The following is a 22,500-nucleotide window of genomic DNA, read 5'->3' on the forward strand; positions in this document are numbered from 1 at the left end:
AAAACCCCCCCTCTCTAAACCCCCCTCCTCTCTAAACCTCCTCCTCTCTAAACCCCCCCCTCTCTAAACCCCCCCCCTCTCTAAACCCACTCCTCTCTAAACCCCCTCCTCTCTAAAACCCCCCCTCTCTAAACCCCCCCCCTCTCTAAACCCACTCCTCTCTAAACCCCCCCCCTCTCTAAACCCCCCTCCTCTCTAAACCCACTCCTCTCTAAACCTCCCTCCTCTCTAAACCCCCCCCTCTCTAAACCCCCCTCTCTAAACCCCCTCCTCTCTAAAACCCCCCCTCTCTAAACCCCCCCCTCTCTAAACCCCCCCCCTCTCTAAACCCCCACCTCTCTAAACCCCCTCCTCTCTAAACCCCCCCCTCTCTAAACCTCCTCCTCTCTAAACCCCCTCCTCTCTAAACCCCCTCCTCTCTAAACCCCCCCACCTCTCTAAACCCCCCCCTCTCTAAACCCCCTCCTCTCTAAACCCCCCCCCTCTCTAAACCCCCACCTCTCTAAACCCCCTCCTCTCTAAACCCCCCCCTCTCTAAACCCCCACCTCTCTAACCCCCCCCCTCTCTAAACCCCCTCCTCTCTAAACCCCCCCCCCTCTCTAAACCCCGTCCTCTCTTAACCCCCTCCCACCTCTCTAAACCCCCCCTCTCTAAACCCCCTCCTCTCTAAACCCCCCCCCTCTCTAAACCCCCACCTCTCTAAACCTCCTCCTCTCTAACCCCCCCACCTCTCTAACCCCCCCCCCCTCTCTAACCCCCCCCCCTCTCTAAACCCCCCCCCCTCTCTAAACCCCGTCCTCTCTTAACCCCCTCCCACCTCTCTAAACCCCCCCTCTCTAAACCCCCTCCTCTCTAAACCCCCCTCCTCTCTAAACCCCCTCCTCTCTAAAACCCCTCCTCTCTAAACCCCCTCCTCTCTAAACCCCCTCCTCTCTAACCCCCCCCCCTCTCTAAACCCCCCCTCTCTAAACCCCCCCCCCTCTCTAAACCCCCCCCCTCTAGACGGCCTAATTTACTGTTTCTCAACTGATGCTGAGCACACACATCACAGGACCCCTCCTTCCCCCACACTGTTCGGCTCTGGAATGCCTAGGGTCACGGGGTCACGGTTCACTCACTCTGCTCTCCACCAATGGAGAGACGAGGTTGTATCTGGTTATTTTACAAAGGTCAGTCAGAAACAGAGACTGTTTGAAGTCACAGCATGTGACTATGTGCATTAGGTCTTCCATTGGCCAGTGATGCACCATGGCCTGGTCAGCATCATATCCACTTCAGAATAATTCCATAATGTCCCACCCCTGCGTGGGTTCAACTAAAATCCAACGTTATGTTCAAACCTTTGTACAACATTCAACTGAGCAACAAAGAGCCTTGATTTGCTGTGATCTGCTCACCAAGGCCAGAACTGACAGTCCACAAAGCATGCTGGGACATGAGAAACCCTATCTCCCCCGCCACAGGCTGTCATACCACAACCCTCCAACCAGGACAACCAATCACATTTCACCTCAATGAGACCACGGCCACCAGCCAATGAGACAACCGTATCCGTACAATCTACCGCGTTCCGGTGCTGTCACTTGACTGATGGAGTTCATCTTCAGTGCTACTACCTTTAATAGTAGAACAAAGACAGGCACAGCTAAATAATAATAGCAATAATAATAGTGCTATGCATTATTTAAGTTTTCCTCTATTATTACCATTTTGATCTATCTATCTAATTATCTATCTATCTAATATCAGTGATTACATCTGTGACCCACACAACAAAGTCTGGTGGGCTGCACGTGAGCATTACTCATAACACCAGGGGCCGATAAGTCAAATTAATCATTCATCACCATTCACAGGTGACACTGCATGGCCTAGGGTCCTGAGCAATACATCTGCCAAATGTCAAATTCATACATCGGCCAGTTCTCGAGATAATTGTGCCTCAAAGAGAGATACAAAGAGAGAGACAGGTAGAGGGTGGGGAACACTGTCCATGATGCCCTGCAGTACACTATCTACCCAACATGATTGAACTGGCCTACCTCGGCAAAAACATCTCATTTGTCCTGTGAAATCTACGACTACCTATGAAAAAAAATAAAACTACCGACAATGCTCCTCATCTCTACACTAACCAATGACAATCCTAGCATGTAGAACGAGGACCAAACAAGCAAGGAAGATCCTTAAGCTCTAAACTCCATGTTTGTTTGTTTTGGCAATGGGGAAAAGTAGCGTTGGCTAGCGCCCCAAGTGGTGAGCTCTGGTAGTACATCTCGTGGGACAGATGAGCTGACAAAGTCTGTTCTAAAAGCCCTCGTTCCCCTCGGATGTCTTAGTATGGGGACGACTCCAGCCTTGTAACATTCTTGATGTAAGAGTTGTGATATGTAGGTCAGAAAAACAACAGAAATACAACCTCTCTACCGCAGAGATATGCTGGATATGCCTGTTCAGTCTCTTAGCAAAGGTGAAATGTTACATCTACAGAACCGGCTTGCCACGCCCATTGAGACGCTCGGTGAACTAGGGCAGCATAACCAATGTGTTGTTTGTCTTACTTCCAACTCAGCCACAAAAATACGGAAGGGTTTCTCTGTACAGCCAACGAATAACTGCATAGTGCTTCAGATACAGTAGAGTACAGTACCGAGTATGGATTAGGCTACTAATACAACATGTTGCACTGACAGCCATTCCATAAAGCCACACCAGACCCAAAATTAGACAAAAAGCTTTAAGAATACTAGAGCTCCTATAATCAATCGTGGTATTCTTCCAACAGCTGTCAGATTACTAGTGTCACATTCCTCTCAACCACAGGTTTGCCCTGGCAGAGGTGAAACATCTCTGTCACAACCCCACTCCAGGTCACCGGGGGTCAAAGGTGAATGAGGGCACACTGGAGACTGCAGCACGAACCTGCCTATGTCAGTTGTATTACAAACTGTGACCTAGTCCTCCCATTCAACCCACTATCTCCCAGTGTGAAAGGCAGGGCTGAAGATAGCAGCAGTAGCTGAATGACAATCTGTACCTGAACATGTGACAGAAATGGAGAGGTACTCTTGGGTGAATAGATCAATTCAAGCGATTATATTGAATGAATACCTAACTAGAGACAACAATCTCTTAAGAGCAAAGGATCAATAAAAAATGTGTCCTTTGTATACTGCTGCTGAAGCAATTTCCCTCCCTGGATCAATAAAGTAGGTCTACCTACCTACCTACCCATCTACCTACTTACCTACCTACCTACCTACTTACCTACCTACCTATCTACCTACCTACCTACCTACCTACCCATCTACCTACCTACCTACCTACCTACCTATCTACCTACCTACCCATCTACCTACCTACCTACCTACCTACCTACCTACTGTACCTACCTACCTACCTACCTACCCATCTACCTACCTACATACCTACCTACCTACCTACCTACCTGCCTACCTACCTACCTACTTACCTAACTACCTACCTACCTACCAACCTACCAACCTACCTACCTATCTACCTACTTACATACCTACCTACAGCAAATAGTCTGGTATCAAGTCAAGTCTTCCAACTATGCTGACAAATGTCTGTATTTACTTGAAAAGGCTTCAAACCAAAGGGGTGCTTCTAGGCAGGCCAGGACACTGTCACTCCTCCAGAAACGACATTCTGGGAACCCACGTGTGTTTTTCTGTGATAAAACTACAGTAAAGAGTTGGGACAGGACTATAATCCTCCTCATGACATTTGAAAGGTAAACTTGTAATGTTGTGTGATTGTAGCAATGTTCTAATCATAGTCAATGGGCTGTAAGAGGCTCTATAGCATACAACACAGTATCGCCATGGCGCCTGTGACAGTCCCCTCAGATCCCCATGGAAACAGACCTCTGTTCTACTGTTGATAACCTCTCAGGCCGCAACAGGAAACATTTCAGACCTGTTGCCATAGTGAGCAAGCGTGACAAGTGACAGCACTTATCAATGGCAGGAGAGGTCCAGAAAAATGTTTCAAAAATTTTGTAGTTTTACTATAATACAGTGTAGAATATGTTTGAGGTGCGTGTTGAGCATCAAAGACTGTACTTAGTTGGACTACAAAAATGTGTCATTCTTACTTTAACAAGCAGACCACGTATCACGGCGCAAGTTACATTACATTACATTACAGTCATTTAGCAGATGCTTTTATCCAAAGCGACTAACAATAATTGCATTTAACGTAGGAAGAGCCAATGTACTACTACTCGCCAGAACTCTGAAGTGCATCTCCTTTCTAAAACAAGTGACTAAGAGCATAATCTAGTGCTGAAGGCAAAGTGCAAGAATCGCAATCTAAAGTACAGTGCAATATAATATAATAGAATAAGTGCTTAGGTGGGAGGATTAACAATAAGTTGCTATTCGGCTATTCATCAACTGGCCTGAACTGACACTGACAGCAGGTCCAACAAGCATCAAGGACAGAATCAGGTGCAAGAAGACGTCTCTAAAAGCTTTTCATATCCAGTAAAAGTTGTATTCCCAGCACAAATGTTTCTCTATAAGAAGGTATGGTTACAAAGTCGTTCTAGTCCTCCAGGACCCAAAAACGGGCCAATAAGATCGCGGCCGACCCCTCCCACCCTGGCCGACCCCTCCCATCCTGGTCACGGCCTCTTGGACACATCGGGACCGGGTCCAGTCGCCACAGAAACAGCTTCTTTCCGACGGCCATCAGACTCACCAACAAGGCTTGTGTCCTCCCATGAACCCCCCCCCCCACACACACACACACACACACACACACACAGCACTCACTGTACATAACACCACTCACCAACCACACTACACTCTGCACACACACACTGTACATACACTCACCTAAACCCATTCGGTATATAGTACACATACTGTAATTGTGCCTCCCCCTGTTGCACTGTTTTTTTGCACTGTTTTTGTCGTCTATGACAGCGTATGCCTTAACCTTAGTCAACTTCCCAGTATGTGTGAACCATATACATGGCTAATAAACAGATCTTGAGTCTTGAGTGATCTTGAGTCTAGTATGCCACCTAGTGGTCAATGCGAATGAGTACAAAACAATTCCCAGCAAATTGAACTGGACATCACAGAGCTAAGAGTCCAATCGTGGCTGTTTTATATATGGTAAATGGTAAATGAACTGCATTTATATAGCACTTATATAGCGCTTTTCCACCATAGCAGCACTCAAAGCGCTTCACAATGGCCTCTCGTTCACCCATTCACACACACTCACACACCAATGGCGGTAGCTGCCATGCAAGATGCTAACCTGCTCATTGGGAGCAATTTGGGGTTAGGTGTCTTGCTCAAGGACACTTCGACATGTGGACAGTCGGAGCTGGGATTCGAACCGCTGACCCTTCGATCATTGAACGACCCGCTCTACTCATACTGTGACTGAGGCACCCGGGACAAGGTTGGTGTTGTAGGCTAATGTCCTGATAGGAAATCTGCTTATTGAATTTGTCCAGCCTATGACATTCCATGTAATTTACGGCCACGTGAGGTTATGTGAAGATCACGTACAGTATATGCAGTTCTGTTGTATCATCGTGGCAAAATAAAGACGGATTATTTGTTGTCGATATGTTTCATTTAATTAGACACTATTACACATATTAGTCACCCATGATGGGACATGTAGATGAGGATCAAATTACCTTAAATTATCTATCTATCTATCTATCTATCTACCTATCTATCTATCTATCTATCTATCTATCTATCTATCTATCTGTCTCTGTCTGTCTGTCTGTCTGTCTGTCTATCTCTCCATCTATCAGTTATTACACATCTGTGACCCAAACAACAAAGTCTGGTGGGCAGCATTACTTATAACACCAGGGGCAGATAAGTCAAATGAATCATTAAAAATTCACCATTCAGATCATCACCTCCAGTGCACACCACAAACAGAAACGAATGCACCCAAAGGCTACGGATAGTAAAGTGCCTGTTTGGGACCTACTTAACTCTAATCGGCCTCTGCGTGTATGGGAACTAGCCTTAGCCGTGGCATCACTGCCAGTACACAAAGTGTAGCCTACAAACGTGTTAGATGAATGGGAAATGAGCATAGCTATTAATAAACGCCATATGCCACTAAATGGCACAATTAAATGAATGGCACTGTGTGTATCCATCGTAAAGAAATTGCCTGCTTTCAAGTGAAGCATATGAAAGCAAGTAGGCAACGAGGACAAGACTTGTGACCAACAATGAGCACACCCTTTATTGAGTGACATTAATTTAACACTAGTTTATTAATTAAATTCCTGTAAAACTGGTTTATTGTGACATCCTGTTAAACTAGTTCCCAAAGACTGCAGCCTACTGGACTGCACAGGCACACCTTTTCCTACAGGAAATGCTAACGAATAACTCAGTAACAAAACCGTGATAGGATGATTTGCACTTGTCCTATCATGGCTGAGAAACTAACCTTTTAGCGACACTGCAATATCTAGCTGACCTCTAAAAATCCACTGCTATTTTTACGAACATCCGCGGCTGCGCATTAACGCCCAGGAACACGAACATGTCGACCATGGAGGTACAGGGTCTACTCACCATCTCAATGATCCGTGTTTTCTTCCCCGCTCTCTTCTTCTTTGCGAACATGTACTGGGCCAGAACCACGCCGCCAAAGAGGGCACACACACTGGCACTGGCCGCGGCGCCCACTTTAACCACGGCGGTTTTGTCCATGGCTGTGCCGCTCCCAAAACAGGACCAGTTAGTCAACAGCGGGCCAGTTAGTCAACACCGTCCCCTCCTCCTCTACCGTCCCGCTCTGACTACGTACCACACTGCCCATACCACTAGGGCGGAAAGAGGGGGGAATACATAATTGATCATATCTATAGCAACTTTTCACTCTTATTTGAAAATGTTTTGTTTGGCTTCATGGTCATAGATTTTAACTATAAAAGTGAATTCTATATTATTAATCTTATTCTTCTCCTTGCTAAATTTCATATTCACAAATGTAAGTTCACTGGAAGAACTCCACTTTTTCTTGTGTTTATAAAAGAAGTGTCCTTGTACTTTGATTCGATTGAATTCTCCATGAACAAAAAGGCTTCCAAGTCCTTGTATCTCCGTAATGCTTTTGAGGTCTTTATGTAATGAGCTTTTCCCCTGGTGTATTGTGTTTTGTTCATGTGTATGTATGTATGTATATGTATGTGTATGTATATATATATATATAGTTATATTTTGTATACATTGCTTTGTATATTTCTGCATCTTTGAATTAAAAAAAAAAAAAAAAAAAAAAAGGAAAGAGGGGGGAATAATAAAATTTACACACAACCTGTTCTGAGTTTACTGGCAAGAGAACCTGCCTCTGGAAGCGGGGTTGTAATATAAAACATCACAAATGTATCTATGCATGTGTGTTTACCGGTCATCATTGCTACTTTGTTTCTCAAAGTGGTACGAACCAACAAAGCAGCATACTGGGTCATCTGGCGGGGGTGAGAGGAGGATGTGATAGCTGCCTCTGTCGGACTGTACATGTACAGTTTTGCGGAATTCGACCAGTGGTCAGGCGGGATTATGTTATATGCATATTGAGTCATTACATCAATAATCACACATGCTTACTTTCTACAGAGCGCGTGCTCATCAGCAGCAGCTGACAGTTGCCTCGTGACACTTCAGCTCCAGGCTACTGGTTAGTTACACATCAGTATGCAGTTGAAACAATGTAGAGATCTATGTGTTAAGTTATATTTCATTAATTTTATTCTGTTCATATGACTCCACTTACTGTTCATGCCTATGTAACATTCTTCACCACAAGCTGTAATAGTATCAACTTTACAATAGCGGAGAGAAAAACTGTTCAGGTTCAATCATCACTTTTATTGCAGTCATTTTTTTGTCCATGTTGTGGATTATAAAACAGTTTAAAACCAGAACTTTGAGGGAAGAAGGGTGAAGGTAGTGTGAGCAATTTACACTCCTCTCATCTGAAGACACAGAGACAGAGAGGGAGTGTGGGGGAGGAGGTGTTGTGATAGCTTGGAGCAGAACATACTGTAGCAGGGCTGGAATGCATGTGTCAAATAAATGTTTTCAAGGATTAAAAAAAAAAAGAAGCTATGAAAGTGCCTCCATACTGTAAGACAAATAAACTTGGATTTCATTTTCATTAGCTGCAAATAAATAACAATTACAAAGCATACTGTAGGTTAAGAGGAATATACGTCCCCTAAGCACTGATCTGGGATCAGATGGGTTTCTCGGCTGTCTAATGGTGAGCGGTAGGACGGGGTAAAGACTAGTCTGACCCCGGATCTGGGGGAGGGGGGCGTCTTCTACCTCCAACAAGCCACACGTAGTACACACACTGGAGTGATGGCATCACGCCACCATCATCTTCTTCATCGTAACCGTCATGGCCGCTACTCCACTGGCCGGACTACCTTGGCCTCCTCCATCTTCCACAGGGTCTCCTCCCATTGGGTGAACTGCTTGGACAGCAGGAACATCTGCCGATGGGGGGGGCGGGGGGGTCAAGGTTCAGAGGTCACGGTTCAGAGGTCAGACCTACTATTAGCAGACACACTCCATTTCTCAGAAGCTAGCATGAGACATGACTGGCTGATTAGTTGAACCATATTCAGGGACGAGAGGAAACAAATTCAACACAACACTGGTATAGTATAGAGTCACCATGCCAGATGAGTCATCGGCCGTCATTCTTCAACAGACGGCCATGCCCTGATGTTTCCCATGTTATCATTGGGTTAGAGCTTTTTCAGATGATGAAATTGTCTTAATTCAAAATAAGGAAGCCGTACCATTTTATTGTACTCTTCAAACAGCTTCTTGACCTCCTGGGACTGTCCCTCGGTCTGGTCCTTTGAGAGAGGAGCAGGAAAAACGCATTGGAAAGACATTCTAGAAGGAGCTGTCATTAACAGGACTATGTGAATCTCATTAGAGGACTGGAGGCCAATCGATGCAGGCAGACAGGGGTGTGTGTGTGTGTATGTGTGTGTGTGTGTGTGTGTGTGCACTTCATACCTGCTGTTTGATGTGAATCTGAGACAGACGTTGCAGCTTGGTGGCATGCTCTGGTACATCTGTGGACAAGCGTGTCACAAAGACGTCCACTCAATGGACAGTATGAACACTTGTCTCATGACTGCTATCCAAAACTATACCGAACCAGCAGTCGATGGTGCCATGTGTAGATACACAAAAATGGAAGGTGGTGCGACAAACATAAGTTGATGAAAATGATTGTTCTGATATTAATGACGCTGAGTTGTATGTTAAAGATGCTACTGACCTCTGATGTAGTTGCTGTCCAGGAGCGTCTGCAGGTTGCTGGCTCGCTCCAGAAGAGAGGCCTGGGAAAGCAGGAAGTCCTCCTCTGTAGGCCAGAACGACAGGACTGAGAAAACAGGATGTCTACAGAGCTACTGTACCCTAAACACACGCACACTACACATAGAGCTACCACACACACATACACACACGCGCACACAGTACACACACACACACACACACACACACACACACACACACACACACATACAGTATCCTGCTTGGACAAATGTTAGCACATTATACAGAACCAAATTCACCACACTTGGGTTATTATACATATAAGGCACATCAACTTGTATTTATGAAAAGAGAATTATGCCAGGCTCACACTACAGGTCTTTTAAAATCCTAACTGATTCCAAAATGGGGTTGCATCATGCACATAAGGAGAATCTTATCAGATGCTCTTCTGGTGAATATCAAATGAGCACACACTAGAAGATTTGAAAATAACGGCTCATCACACACTATAGGATATTATCGTGCCCGAGGGAGCAACGAACCACTGGTCTCGCTTGTAAAGTAGTGACGTAATAATCTAAATATCAAACATGTTTGATATTATCGGGGCCGCCCTGATGGGTCTGCGAGCCGATCGGGAGGTATAAGATTGGTTCTGTAAACCCCTCACATTACAAGATCATCTGGGCTGAACATCGGTACCGACCAACGCTCCAGACCAGATTTCTCCTCCGTTTGTCGGGAGGGGTGAATCAGGGATAAACCACACCAAAAATCCTCTAGTGTGAGCCCGGCGTTATTCTCCGGGTCACCTACCAGCCAGTATGAACTCCAGCTTCATGGCGTCAGGAACGGCGATGTGGTCAGGAAACTGGGGGTCCAGATACTTCAGCAGGTCCTCAACTGGACAGAGGAGAGCCACAGGCTGTTTGCATTCATACAACCACACATCACAGCAGCATATCACACAGGTACTGTCACTTTGCAGTCGTCCAGATGTGATGTGCACAATGTGTGCTACACATACCCCTGCCTCTATCTGGGCCCAGGCACATTCACGCACACACAGACATACACCAGTGTTTGCCATGTCTCTCCTATGATGTTATTAGCCTCTCTTACTCTGAAAATGTAATTTAATGTTATTTATTGCTTTATAAATGTTCTTAGCCGGTAGACAAACATATTCCAGGCGCTTGCTCGATCGCCTTGTTGAGAGGGGTCAGGGAACATTTTTTACAGCTCACTTATCTGGCCCCCGGGTGATTACTGTTTTTTTTGCTTCCCTCTGGAATATGTAGGGGTGGGATGTCTGCCCACCTCCCTTGTTCTCTGTAAAGCGCATTGTGTTGCCTCTGCGTATGAAATGCGCTCTACAAATAAAGCTTTGATTGATTGATTGATTGACATATGTGCTACCACTACATGGCTGTGCCACGGAGGGACTCACTCTTCTTGTGCAGGATCTTGACCCGTTCTCTCTTGTTGGCCGTGCTGGCCAGGGCAGCCTGAACTCTGGAGAGGGATTCAGCACACTAGAGAACAGAGGGACGGTGGAGTGTGAATATGTCATCGATATGGAGATATCCGCCTATCGAGACCTGACTGAAGAACAACAATATAACGTTAAAAGTCTCAACGTTACGTTACGTAACGAGAATGACGATGGCAGCTCATTCAAATGTAGCCACGGTTGCCCTCTAGTTAGTGATTTGACTTGCAGAAACGATGGTAGTGTCTCTTACATTAACTTAACAATATTATCATGGCTAGCTAACAAATAAGAAAGGGCGTTTTACACTGGCTACTATGCCAACGTTGTAATAGCGAGCAGGCACAGCTAGTAGCTTCAGACGGGTGTGGCTGGCCAACCTTCACGGGCTTCCCTCCTCTGCCTCTTCTTTCGCCATATATGCGCTTTTCCATCGTCTGGAGACGCATTTCTAGATTATCGATTTCACTTATTCTATCCATTTTGATATCTAGTTAACGTTAGCTAACTATCCTTCAACACAACAACGAAAAAAAGGGGAATGATGTACGTCAAAATACACGTCGCATACTTATTGCGTGGACGCGCGCCATGACGCACACGCGTATTTGTCTTGGCTACTTTCAGTTTACATCTAATACTAATACATCCATGGTTTACATGCAGGTGTAGCTGTATGCTGTATAAAAAGGACACATGACATATGGTTTATGATTGAACCCAAAGTTTTACATGCAGCTACGTGACATGTGTAGATAAAGAGATTATGGTTCAAAACTGGGATAATGGTCATTGCAGTACACATTAAGATCCACTAGATGTCGCCACCTTTGGCTACAAGTTGACAGAGCAAGAAGGGGGACAGTCTTGAGTGTTTTCCTTGGCACCAGCCTTGTATAGCATATCCGGTTTTGACACCTGAAGTGCAATTTATTTTCAAAATAAGAGCATGGGCGTTCAACTGTCAAAAAGTTTTGATTTAACCGGTTCTCGCGTTTAGTATTACATTTGCACCATGGTTTAGAGCAGAAGATAATGATAATATGGCCCAACATTATGGGTTTCTGTGGTTCTTTGGGCTAGAAACAAGCTAAAAAGTACAAACACCTGGACAATATGTACAGCATGAACTAATGAAAGGGATAAAAGTAATGACACGCAATCAGCAGAGCTAAAAGTAAATATACAGATAATCATCTTTCTCCCTTTCTTTCAACACCATTCTCTCTCATTGCCATTCCCTTTCTTCCTACTTGAATGGGAGCAAAGCATTAAATCAGATTAATATTTATTCAATTAAATAAGCTTTATTTATTCACTTGATCACAAAACGTACATGGTTTTGCTTGACCTTTATTGTGAAATCCCTGTCAGGACCATGGATATGTTAGTAGTAGGTTCCCACTGCTCCCCACACGGCCCAGGCTCACAGCAGTCGCATTACAAAGTAAGCTTTTCACCATATTTATCACAACTTGGACATGTTAATAGCAACCCGCACGACTTGTAACATGACAAACGATGCCTGTCAAACGCCTAATATAATAGTTTTTGAAGAACTAACCAGCTAGCCCATATTTATCCTTCCGGGAAGCACAGATCTCAGCAGGCTATGCTAGCTAGGCTAACTGAGCTAGCCTATCAGACGTTACGCAGCTTCCCATCGTTAGCCAAACTAAGGAGACAGTTTTGTTGTCTAGTGCTATCTCAACATTTCTTGATGGTTTATTACTTGTTAGCTAGCAAGCTGCTCTTAACAAATGCATGGCATGCAGATCTTACTGTTTTGACAGGTCAATCAATCAATCAATCAATCAATCAATCATTCTAATCATTCTGACATGGTGACAGACTGAGCCAGATAACGACTGACACCGTGATCATATTTCCCTTTGCGAATAGGTCGTCCCAAAGAAGACCTTTATGTACCACTGGGAGCGAATGCACGATGGCAGATGACAAGGACGTGTTGCGAGATGTTTGGTTTGGTCGGATTCCTACCTGCTTCACTTTGTACCAGGATGAGGTCACCGACAGAGAGCCGGAACCTTTCTATGTACGTGCTCGTGTTCGGCTGACATGACATCACTGCACCGTCACAAATGTTACTTTAACATTGCATACTGTAAATCAGGGTGTTTCAAGTGACCCATGCATCTCCAGACATGCAAACCTCTGGAATAGGGCCTCATGCACGATGACACACCTGCTTCATGCCAATAGTGAACATCACTCATCGTAGTTCTGTTATAGCAGAGAACCTATAAACACACAAGCAAATTACAGTATACCAATCCTATTCACACTCATCCTGGTGTCAGTTAGTTTAGATAAAAGTGTGGTCTGTTGTGTCCCCAGCTGCTGTTGCCTAGGGTGAGCTACCTGACTCTGGTTACAGACAAGGCGAAGAAGCACTTCCTGAAAGTCATGAAGCCAGAGGACGTGGAGGAGATGTGGTTTGAATATGAAGGAACTCCACTCAAATGGTGTGTGGGAAGGGAGTAGGTGTGAAAGTGTGTGTCCGTCCTTGTATGCAAAGCCATGTGTGGTTCACATCACAAACAGCATCATGATTTGCCTGTGTAAGTGGCACCAACAGAATCATCCCGAATGATGTACATTACATTACAGTCATTTTTATCCAAAGCGACTTAACACTAATGAATGTACTAATGAACATGCAATGAAATGGTATGTAATGCCAGGCAGAAGAGTGAGGAGGATTCTCAGTGTGTAAGGGCAGGGGCTAGCACACACACACACACACACACACACACACACACACACACACACACACACACACACAGTCTCTCCCTTGACTCATCATGTTTTCATAAAAACAAGCCGTCTTCACTGTGAAATGTGCTTACCAGTCTCAGCCACAAGGTGGCAGCCTCGTCTAGTCTCTGGTGTGAAATGGTGAAGTTGAGGGAGTTGTGGGTAATATTCCATGCTGTTGTGATGATGTGACTGTGCTTGACCTCATCACAGGCACTACCCCATCGGAGTGCTGTTTGACCTCCATGCCGCCAACACCGCCCTGCCCTGGACCATCACTGTGCACTTCAAGGTACAGCAAACTAAGGGCCTAGGAACTGGGAGATTATACTATCTTGACGGTCTGGAGACTGGGAGATTACACCAGCTTGATTGCCTGGGAACTGGGAGATGACACAAGCTTGGCAGTTTGGGAACTAGGAAATTATACTAGCTTGACGGTCTGGAGACTGGGAGATGATACTAGCTTGACGGTCTGGAGACTGGGAGATGATACTAGCTTGACTGTCTGGAGACTGGGAGATGATACTAGCTTGATTGCCTGGGAACTGGGAGATGATACTATCTTGACGGTCTGCAGACTGGGAGATGATACTAGCTTGACGGTCTGGAGACTGGGAGATGATACTAGCTTGACGGTCTGGAGACTGGGAGATGATACTAGCTTGACGGTCTGGAGACTGGGAGATGATACTAGCTTGATAGTCTGGAGACTGGGAGATGATACTAGCTTGATAGTCTGGAGACTGGGAGATGATACTAGCTTGACGGTCTGGAGACTGGGAGATGATACTAGCTTGACAGTCTGGAGACTGGGAGATGATACTAGCTTGGCTGATGATGGGAGAGGAGCAGAGTAGAATACATCTCAGATTAGTTCACCTAGCGCTCACAAATTCTAATGTTAATTTCAGCACTTTAGATACATACATACTTGCATACTATTGATCCCCCCCCCCATGGAGAAATGTAATGAAAAGTGCTTTATAAATTAAATGTATTATTATTATTATTATTGTGTGCACTATGATTAACAATTAAACAAATCCCAAACAACGCAAATCCCAAGTTCCCACTGCGTCAGACTCTCGTAGGGGACCGCTGCCCACCGGGGTCAGGGGTTCGCACCCCGGTATGATCCCAGTATGGTCTCATCCCAGAGGGATTGTCCTATTGGACCACCGCTCCCTGAGGGTGGGTAGTTTAATCTGGGCTCGAGGGTTCGTCATGTTACAGCGACCCTGTCTGGTGTCGGAATTACGGTCGTGAGTTGAGAAAGTCAAGGAGTCGTCTCTCTCCTTCGCATATACCACCAGTGGGGTTGAGTGATGGATCCTGTTAGTAAGGGGTGCTTGGGCACTAGGTCAGGGTCATTTCGCTACCAAATTGGATGAAAATGGGACAAAAATCAAAAAATAAATGTATAGTTTAACCCCCCTGCTCTGCCAGTGTTCAGAAGTGATCCTGTGTGTGGTCCTGTCTGGTAGAACTTCCCAGAGAGAGATCTGCTCCACTGTCCCTCCAACTCCGTCATCGAGGCCCACTACATGTCCAGCATCAAGGAGGCCGACGCTCTCAAGCACAAGGGACAGGTCATCAACGACATGCAGAAGAAGGACCACAAACAGCTGTGGACGGGCCTGCAGAACGGTGAGGAGCGCGCACACACACACACACACACATACACACACACACACACACACACATACATACACACATACACACACACACACACACATACACACACACACACACACACATACACACACACACACACACACACACATACACACACACACACATACTGTACACACACACGCACACACATACACATACTGTACACAAACACACACACATACACATACTGTACACATACACACACATACACGCACACACATACACACACACACACACATACACACACACATACACACACACACACACACATACTGTACACATACACACACACGCACACACATACACACACACACACATACACACACACACACATACTGTACACATACACACACACACACACACATACTGTACACATACACACACACACACATACTGTACACATACACACATACTGTACACATACACACACACACACACACGCACAGTGTGAAGAACGAAAAAAAGTACACACCGCATACTTTTAATGCATCCATACAAGTAAGAGCCGTCCAGAACGTGACGACAGGTTAGCTGGTGAGGAAAAAGGAGCCGTCATTACGAGTTCCACCTCTCCGTTTCAAAACAGCCACAGAAACCGAGACCGCTGCTGAGCCGGCCGGTCAGAGGAGCAGAGAGGGACCTGCTACCGATACTGTGCCGTGTAGTCGAGCCAGTAGCTTGAGCTCCTTGACCTCTTGATCTGTGGGTTGGACCGTGGATAGATGTCAGTCCGTGACAGCAGCCTGGTGGGTGGTGTGATATCGAAGTGTGGGCTTGCTACTTGGGGGATTCCTGAATTTCGAAGAAGGCTTCGGAGAAAGAAACCAGATTTACTAGAATGAATAGAGGGGTTGGCTTCAGAGCTATGGGATCATACTCGTAGTAACACAAAGCCCTTTAATGTGTGGGTGCCAAATATTTTTATCTCTCTTTCCACTTCTATCGCTGACATAACCCTAACCCCTACACCAACGCTCTATAAAATTGTTTTAAATTCATATAAAAAGCTGCATTTCTTTTTAAGTGCTTCAGAGCATAATGGAGAGCTTCGGTGTCAGTTCTTCAACAGTGTTCGAACATTGGTCGGTTGGGTATTGAGATTTGAAACTGTCTGAAATGAAAACGCTTAAACTGAGCTGCCATGCCATTTGATTTTCTCACTTTCCCCAAAACCAGAACATTTGCTTGGGTTTCAATCCCCCCAAACAGGCCAGGAAGGAACAGAGGAAGACAGTTAACACCCCGCCGTGAAGAGAAATTAGCTGCGAGATGTTTACCAAGCCCTGAAAGTGAAAGAGAGGGTAGCGGAGTTTGAAACTAGCATATGTAGCTTTCAGAAAGGCTGCTCATTTGCCTAGAGAACATGCACAGTGTAGGGTCAGGGTTAGGACACCATCTATAGACACCCATGAAGGATGGTTTGCGTTCACCTCAGCTATATTTGTATGTGCAATATGTTGTGGACAACGTGTTGTGTGTAGTATATGTATGTGAGACATGTGATGTGTTGTCCTCCTCTGTTTCTATGTATAGAGTTGATTTGTGCAGCAAACGAGTCCAAGACAAATTTCCCTGAGGGGACAATAAAGTATATTCTATTCTATTCTATTCTATAAAGTAAAGACTGAAAACTGGAATCACTGGAATTTACATCCAGTATTTTCCTAATGCCCTCTGATCACGTGTTTGACCAGGTTCCTAAGCTGAACCAGGTGGGGTTGTCGTGTTGTGGGTGGTACTCGTATGTCATTGGACCACGTGGTTGTGCTGTCTTCCTCAGATAAGTTTGACCAGTTCTGGGCCATGAACCGGAAGCTGATGGAGTACCCCACCGAGGAGGGCGGCTTCCGCTACATCCCCTTCAGGATATACCTGGTGAGCTCCGACACCACGTCACCACGCCTAGTCACATGGTCATCAAAGGAACGTGAGGTCGCAGCTGCTAGTTACAGTTCTCGTGCACCATGGCATCATTTCTTCATGACATCACATCCTCCTGTCACAGTTGACATCACAGTCTCTGTTCGAAGTCCACAGAACTGATTTGATTAAATGCATTGTTACATTACAGCTACCCAGGGTTTTACAATGCAGTGTGTTAAGTAGTCTATTATGACATCAATATCATCAACAGCTACAATAGTATTCTAGGAGGAATGTCACATTCTGTCTGTCCATGTGACCTCATTTCATTGAAGTAATGCTGAATATACCAGAATAACATTGAACAGACTGAATGTGAGTCAGTGTGACAAAGTCAGTGTGACACACACACACACACTAAATGAGTGCATATACCCGTGATAAAAAAAAAACGAATGCCGTGTCACGCTCACATGAATTATGGACAGTTCTCCTAACAAGGTAATGACACTACTGTTGTATAATTGATGGATGTACAATATTCTTTTCAACACTACCGACTGAGCAGTGATCTGATCCATCCACTAGGTGGCGCTCTACTCCAGAGATTTAGTGAAGGGCCGCCTGTGTGCTCATTGTAACATTCTATAGCAAAGTTAGACATTTGTGGAATCACTTATACCACCATATCACACCGGCTGTTCACCATTACGATGACAAGTCCACGATCACATGACGCACATTATGATGCGTGTTTTCAGAGGCGAGCTGACATTTGGATGGGTTCTTGGGTTGCGGTTGGTACATGTAGCCTAGGGAGATCCCGCGTCGGGCCCATGCGGCTGACTCAGGTGAAAACCCCCTCACCGTCACGACGAGCCCCGGTTTCAGCCTCGGGGGTCTGGAAAACGTTACGATGTACCCATCCCAGACCGCCTGGAACCAACGTGCCTGTGCGAGCATGGGTGTGTCCGGAACTACAACTCATTAGTGTGTGTAAACTACGGAAATGTACATGTGCTAAGATCCCATCCCCCGCAATCAATCAACATGATGAGTCCTGTTTGAGGAAGTTTCACAGGAAGTGTCTTTGGAATGGGGCATCGGAGAACAGATGTCTACCGTCATCATCTATGTCATCTATATCGTCAGGTATCCCATTCTGAACTCACAAATCCACCAACTTCCTTATGTTGTTAGTTTGGTTTTACTAGAGACCAGCTGTTGGAGTATCTGATCAGTGAGTGAGTGAGAGGTTTGAGACCGGGCCAGGCCACTTGTGCCCTTGAGCAAGGCACTTTCGCTTTCGAAGCGTCTGCTAAATGACTAAATTGTGATGTTGCGATTCTCAAAAGTCTTGCGAAATAAAAATGACTGGTGCCAACACATGTTTGGTTTGGTTTTACTACAGCGTTTTTCATTCAGTCTTTACCGTAAATTAAATTCGTCGACACATGCAGTATTTTGTGCGCAATTCTTCACATATCTGTCTACTAGGCTTAACCCACGCCACAGAACGCCGATCAATCAAAACGGATCAGAAGGCAGATAAACCTCCGTCCATAAACAAGTCATTTTACACTTCCCAACTAAAAACATGTATTGTATTCAGCCGGGCCAATAAAAGCGGGCCGACGTGACGGTGGTTTCCGACCGCAGACGCACGGCGCACAGCAGGAGGCCTGGCGTCTAGACGGGGCAGAGAGAGGGGAGGACGGAGCGGGCCGTCCAGCTCTTGAGATGATGATAGTGTTTCGGTCTGGAGGGTGCTAACGCTAGCCCTAACACTAACACTAGCCCTAACCCTCCGAACACAGACAGTGCTCTTTAGCGGAGGCTAAATGACATGTGTTGCTTTTGATGAAGACACAATTAATGACAACATTGACTCTAAATAACAGAGTGCTCACTTCCGTCTGGACTGCACTCCTTGTTCGGTGCGCGCGCGCGCGTGTGTGTGTGTGTGTGTGTGTGTGTGTGTGTGTGTGTGTGAGAGAGAGAGAGAGAGAGTGTGTGAGAGTATATGGGCACCGGCACGCGTGCATTTTTCGCAGGGGCCATGCTTATCTTCTCTGTATCGATCCGTGTGTGTGTGTGTGTGTGAGTGAGAGAGAGAGATAGAGATTACACACACACACATGTGCCATAGTGACTGTTCGCTCCAGTCTGTTTACCCCCAACCCTGTTTCCGGCGCCAACGATTACGACACTCCATGATTCAAAGTGCCACAGGCACAACGTCTTGCGGAAAGTGAAAATTATCAGGGCTGTTGAAAAGACTGGTCACACTGTTACACTGCAGGTATGCTTATTTCCTCCATTACTAATTGTTTACTTATACTGAATGCAATACCTGGCAGCCCAATGGGTTGGGCCTTCTAGGAATACAGATCTTTTAACATCATCGTCATGGGCACTGAGATGAGAAGGTGACCAAACAGACAAACAAAACCCTATAACTAACAAACCCTAACATAATTATGTATGGACAGTTGTGAGTAATGTCAAATCCAACATGATAAGGCTTTGGGTATGGCATAACTAGTCTATGTAGTAGGCCTTATTCTCAAATGATGTCAAAACAAATATGTCTACAATGGCACAGGGGTCCGTTTCTCCAGACAGGACTAACATGACAGGCTAGGTCATGTTTTTATATTAGATCTTAAACAACTAAGACGACGTCTGACGTCAAAACCACCGAGTGAATCCAATCATGGGTGACCTCGGTGTTCGTTTCAAGCCCCGGGAAAAAGAAACACTCAAAAATCACTTAGGAATTTTAATTTACAGATGGAAGGTGCTCTGAGGGGGCTCAGTGGAAAATGTGTCCTAGCCGTCTCTTCTCGGACAGTAGGCGCCGCCTGCGTGGAAACTATTGATTGACGTTCGTGTCGCTCGGCCGGCGCTTTACTGTCAATTAGGCAGATTGAATCCACGACGACAATTAGCCTGTGGTTTGAGTTCCGCCGCTCTCTTGGGCTGGAGAGAGCGAGTCTTCTTTTCACCCGACCTCTCTCTATCATACGGTTGCTAATGACCGCTCCTCTCGGTGTCGCCATGTGGTGCGCTGCCAGCTTGGGTGTCACGCCAACTGAAAAGAAAGTGTCGCCGTCCAAGAGTATCACTTCTGCCCCCCTGGATCCATGACCCCCTCTTTGTATGCTGCCCGCGTCAATAATTGATGGCGGTTTTTAAAAATGCAACGAAGTAGCTGTCACTTATCGCACTCTCTCCGCTCGCGCTCCCGGTGTGATCTCGCACGAACGCCGCGCGTCCTGCCGGTGAGTCAGTCTTTCTGGTAACCGGAGCGGCCGCTTCGCGCCTCCGCGGCCACCTTCCCTGCCTCGCGCCCCGCGGTGTTAGTTACAGCTCCGTTACCCGAGCCGCCATCGCGCCGGTTTCCTTTTCACAGCTCCATGATTAGTTCCTATTGTGTGTCGGACTCGGCGTTTGTCACCTCCAGGCCGGTGGGTTTTCAGTGTCTCCCTGATTGACACCGACCAGTGGCTGGTAACGGCCGTCTCCGTGCCAACGGTGACCGTAGACGGGGACGAGGCTGCAGCGCATTTAGGAGAGCGAGTATATGAGCTGTTCCCGGGTCAGTTAGTTTGGGTTCTGTAACACCACTAGGCGGCCGCCATGGTTATGATGTGTCAACTCTTTATTGGCCTAGAACGTTTCTCTCTTCGACTTGTGGAGATCTGAGGTCGTTTCAGAAATCTGCTCTTTGAAACTCGTATTGTCATTAAATGATTTTGCCTAAGCAGTGGGAATTGGAGATGGATATTGATATTTGTTGTGCAGCTTGTATCTCTAATTCGAAGCGACTGTGAGTGACTGATCATTTACAGAATTCTTATTGATGAGGAGTTTGAGTAGACCTACAATACATGAGCTACATTTCTAACAGTGGAACCTGCTGCAGAATACTCATAGCTAAACCAGGCACCATTCAATAGTATTCACCCCCCCAGCTAAACCAGGTACCATTCAATACTATTCACCCCACCAGCTAAACCAGGCACCATTCAATAGTATTCACCCCCCCAGCTAAACCAGGTACCATTCAATACTATTCACCCCACCAGCTAAACCAGGCACCATTCAATAGTATTCACCCCCCCAGCTAAACCAGGCACCATTCAATAGTATTCACCCCACCTAAACCAGGTACCATTCAATAGTATTCACCCCACCTAAACCAGGTACCATTCAATACTATTCACCCCACCTAAACCAGGTACCATTCAATACTATTCACCCCACCAGCTAAACCAGGCACCATTCAATAGTATTCACCCCCCCAGCTAAACCAGGTACCATTCAATAGTATTCACCCCCCCAGCTAAACCAGGTACCATTCAATAGTATTCACCCCACCTAAACCAGGTACCATTCAATACTATTCACCCCACCTAAACCAGGCACCATTCGATACTATTCACCCCACCAGCTAAACCAGGTACCATTCAATAGTATTCACCCCACCAGCTAAACCAGGTACCATTCAATAGTATTCACCCCCCAGCTAAAACAGGTACCATTCAATAGTATTCACCCCACCAGCTAAACCAGGCCCCATTCAATAATATTCACCCCACCAGCTAAACCAGGCCCCATTCAATAATATTCACCCCACCAGCTAAACCAGGCCCCATTCAATAGTATTCACCCCACCAGCTAAACCAGGCCCCATTCAATAGTATTCACCCCCCCAGCTAAACCAGGTACCATTCAATAGTATTTACCCCACCAGCCCAAACCAGGTACCATTCAATAGTATTCACCCCCCAGCTAAACCAGGTACCATTCAATAGTATTCACCCCCCAGCTAAACCACCATTCGATAGTATTCACCCCCCAGCTAAAACAGGTACCATTCAATAGTATTCACCCCCCATCTAAACCAGGTACCATTCAATAGTATTCACCCCCCAGCTAAACCAGGTACCATTCAATAGTATTCACCCCACCAGCTAAACCAGGTACCATTCAATACTATTCACCCCTCCAGCTAAACCAGGTACCATTCAATAGTATTCACCCCCCAGCTAAACCAGGCACCATTCAATAGTATTCACCCCACCAGCCCAAACCAGGTACCATTCAATAGTATTCACCCCCCAGCTAAACCACCATTCAATAGTATTCACCCCCCCAGCTAAACCACCATTCAATAGTATTCACCCCCCAGCCCTGTCTGTGGTTGGGAGGCTACACCTCTCACTTTCCTCTCACGCTGAGCTGGTAATGCTTCAACGCTACAGGCAGCCACACGTTCACGTATGTAACACGTATGTATTAACATGCTTGCGGTATTTCTAACCTGCAGACGATGAGCGACAGGCCGT

At 45.9% G+C, this 22,500-nt stretch overlaps 3 protein-coding genes across 4 annotated transcripts in view; 1 reads left to right on the forward strand and 2 right to left on the reverse strand.

Moving 5' to 3' along the window:
- Window positions 1-6,760, reverse strand: part of nt5c3a (5'-nucleotidase, cytosolic IIIA) — a 15,559-nt gene extending 8,799 nt beyond the window's left edge. For both annotated transcript variants that reach the window (XR_014630552.1, XM_084441678.1), the window contains exon 1: window positions 6,601-6,760. Coding sequence is in view for 1 of the 2 variants with exons in the window: in XM_084441678.1 (XP_084297804.1) it covers window positions 6,601-6,738 (138 nt within the window). In the remaining variant the exon portion in view is untranslated. The remainder of the gene's footprint in view (window positions 1-6,600) is intronic.
- Window positions 6,761-7,979: 1,219 nt separating this feature from the next.
- dctn3 (dynactin 3 (p22)) lies at window positions 7,980-11,360 on the reverse strand. Its single transcript, XM_084441923.1, has 7 exons — window positions 11,209-11,360; window positions 10,787-10,871; window positions 10,153-10,239; window positions 9,335-9,418; window positions 9,067-9,125; window positions 8,841-8,900; window positions 7,980-8,528 (listed from the first exon to the last, which is right to left on the reverse strand). The coding sequence occupies exons 1-7, from the start codon at window positions 11,308-11,310 to the stop codon at window positions 8,442-8,444; spliced, it is 564 nt and encodes a 187-aa protein (XP_084298049.1). The 5' UTR covers window positions 11,311-11,360; the 3' UTR covers window positions 7,980-8,441.
- Window positions 11,361-12,238: 878 nt separating this feature from the next.
- Window positions 12,239-22,500, forward strand: part of atg5 (ATG5 autophagy related 5 homolog) — a 21,019-nt gene continuing 10,757 nt past the window's right edge. Inside the window, exons 1-7 of the mRNA XM_084442342.1 lie at window positions 12,239-12,275; window positions 12,731-12,884; window positions 13,187-13,314; window positions 13,820-13,898; window positions 15,094-15,256; window positions 17,064-17,158; window positions 22,482-22,500. The exon at window positions 22,482-22,500 is cut by the window's right edge and continues 99 nt beyond it. Coding sequence (XP_084298468.1) covers window positions 12,777-12,884; window positions 13,187-13,314; window positions 13,820-13,898; window positions 15,094-15,256; window positions 17,064-17,158; window positions 22,482-22,500 — 592 coding nt within the window. The 5' untranslated portion in view covers window positions 12,239-12,275; window positions 12,731-12,776. The remainder of the gene's footprint in view (window positions 12,276-12,730; window positions 12,885-13,186; window positions 13,315-13,819; window positions 13,899-15,093; window positions 15,257-17,063; window positions 17,159-22,481) is intronic.

The sequence above is a fragment of the Borostomias antarcticus genome (assembly GCF_949987555.1).
Source record: "Borostomias antarcticus genome assembly, chromosome: 8".
Classification (NCBI taxonomy): Eukaryota; Metazoa; Chordata; class Actinopteri; order Stomiiformes; family Stomiidae; genus Borostomias; species Borostomias antarcticus.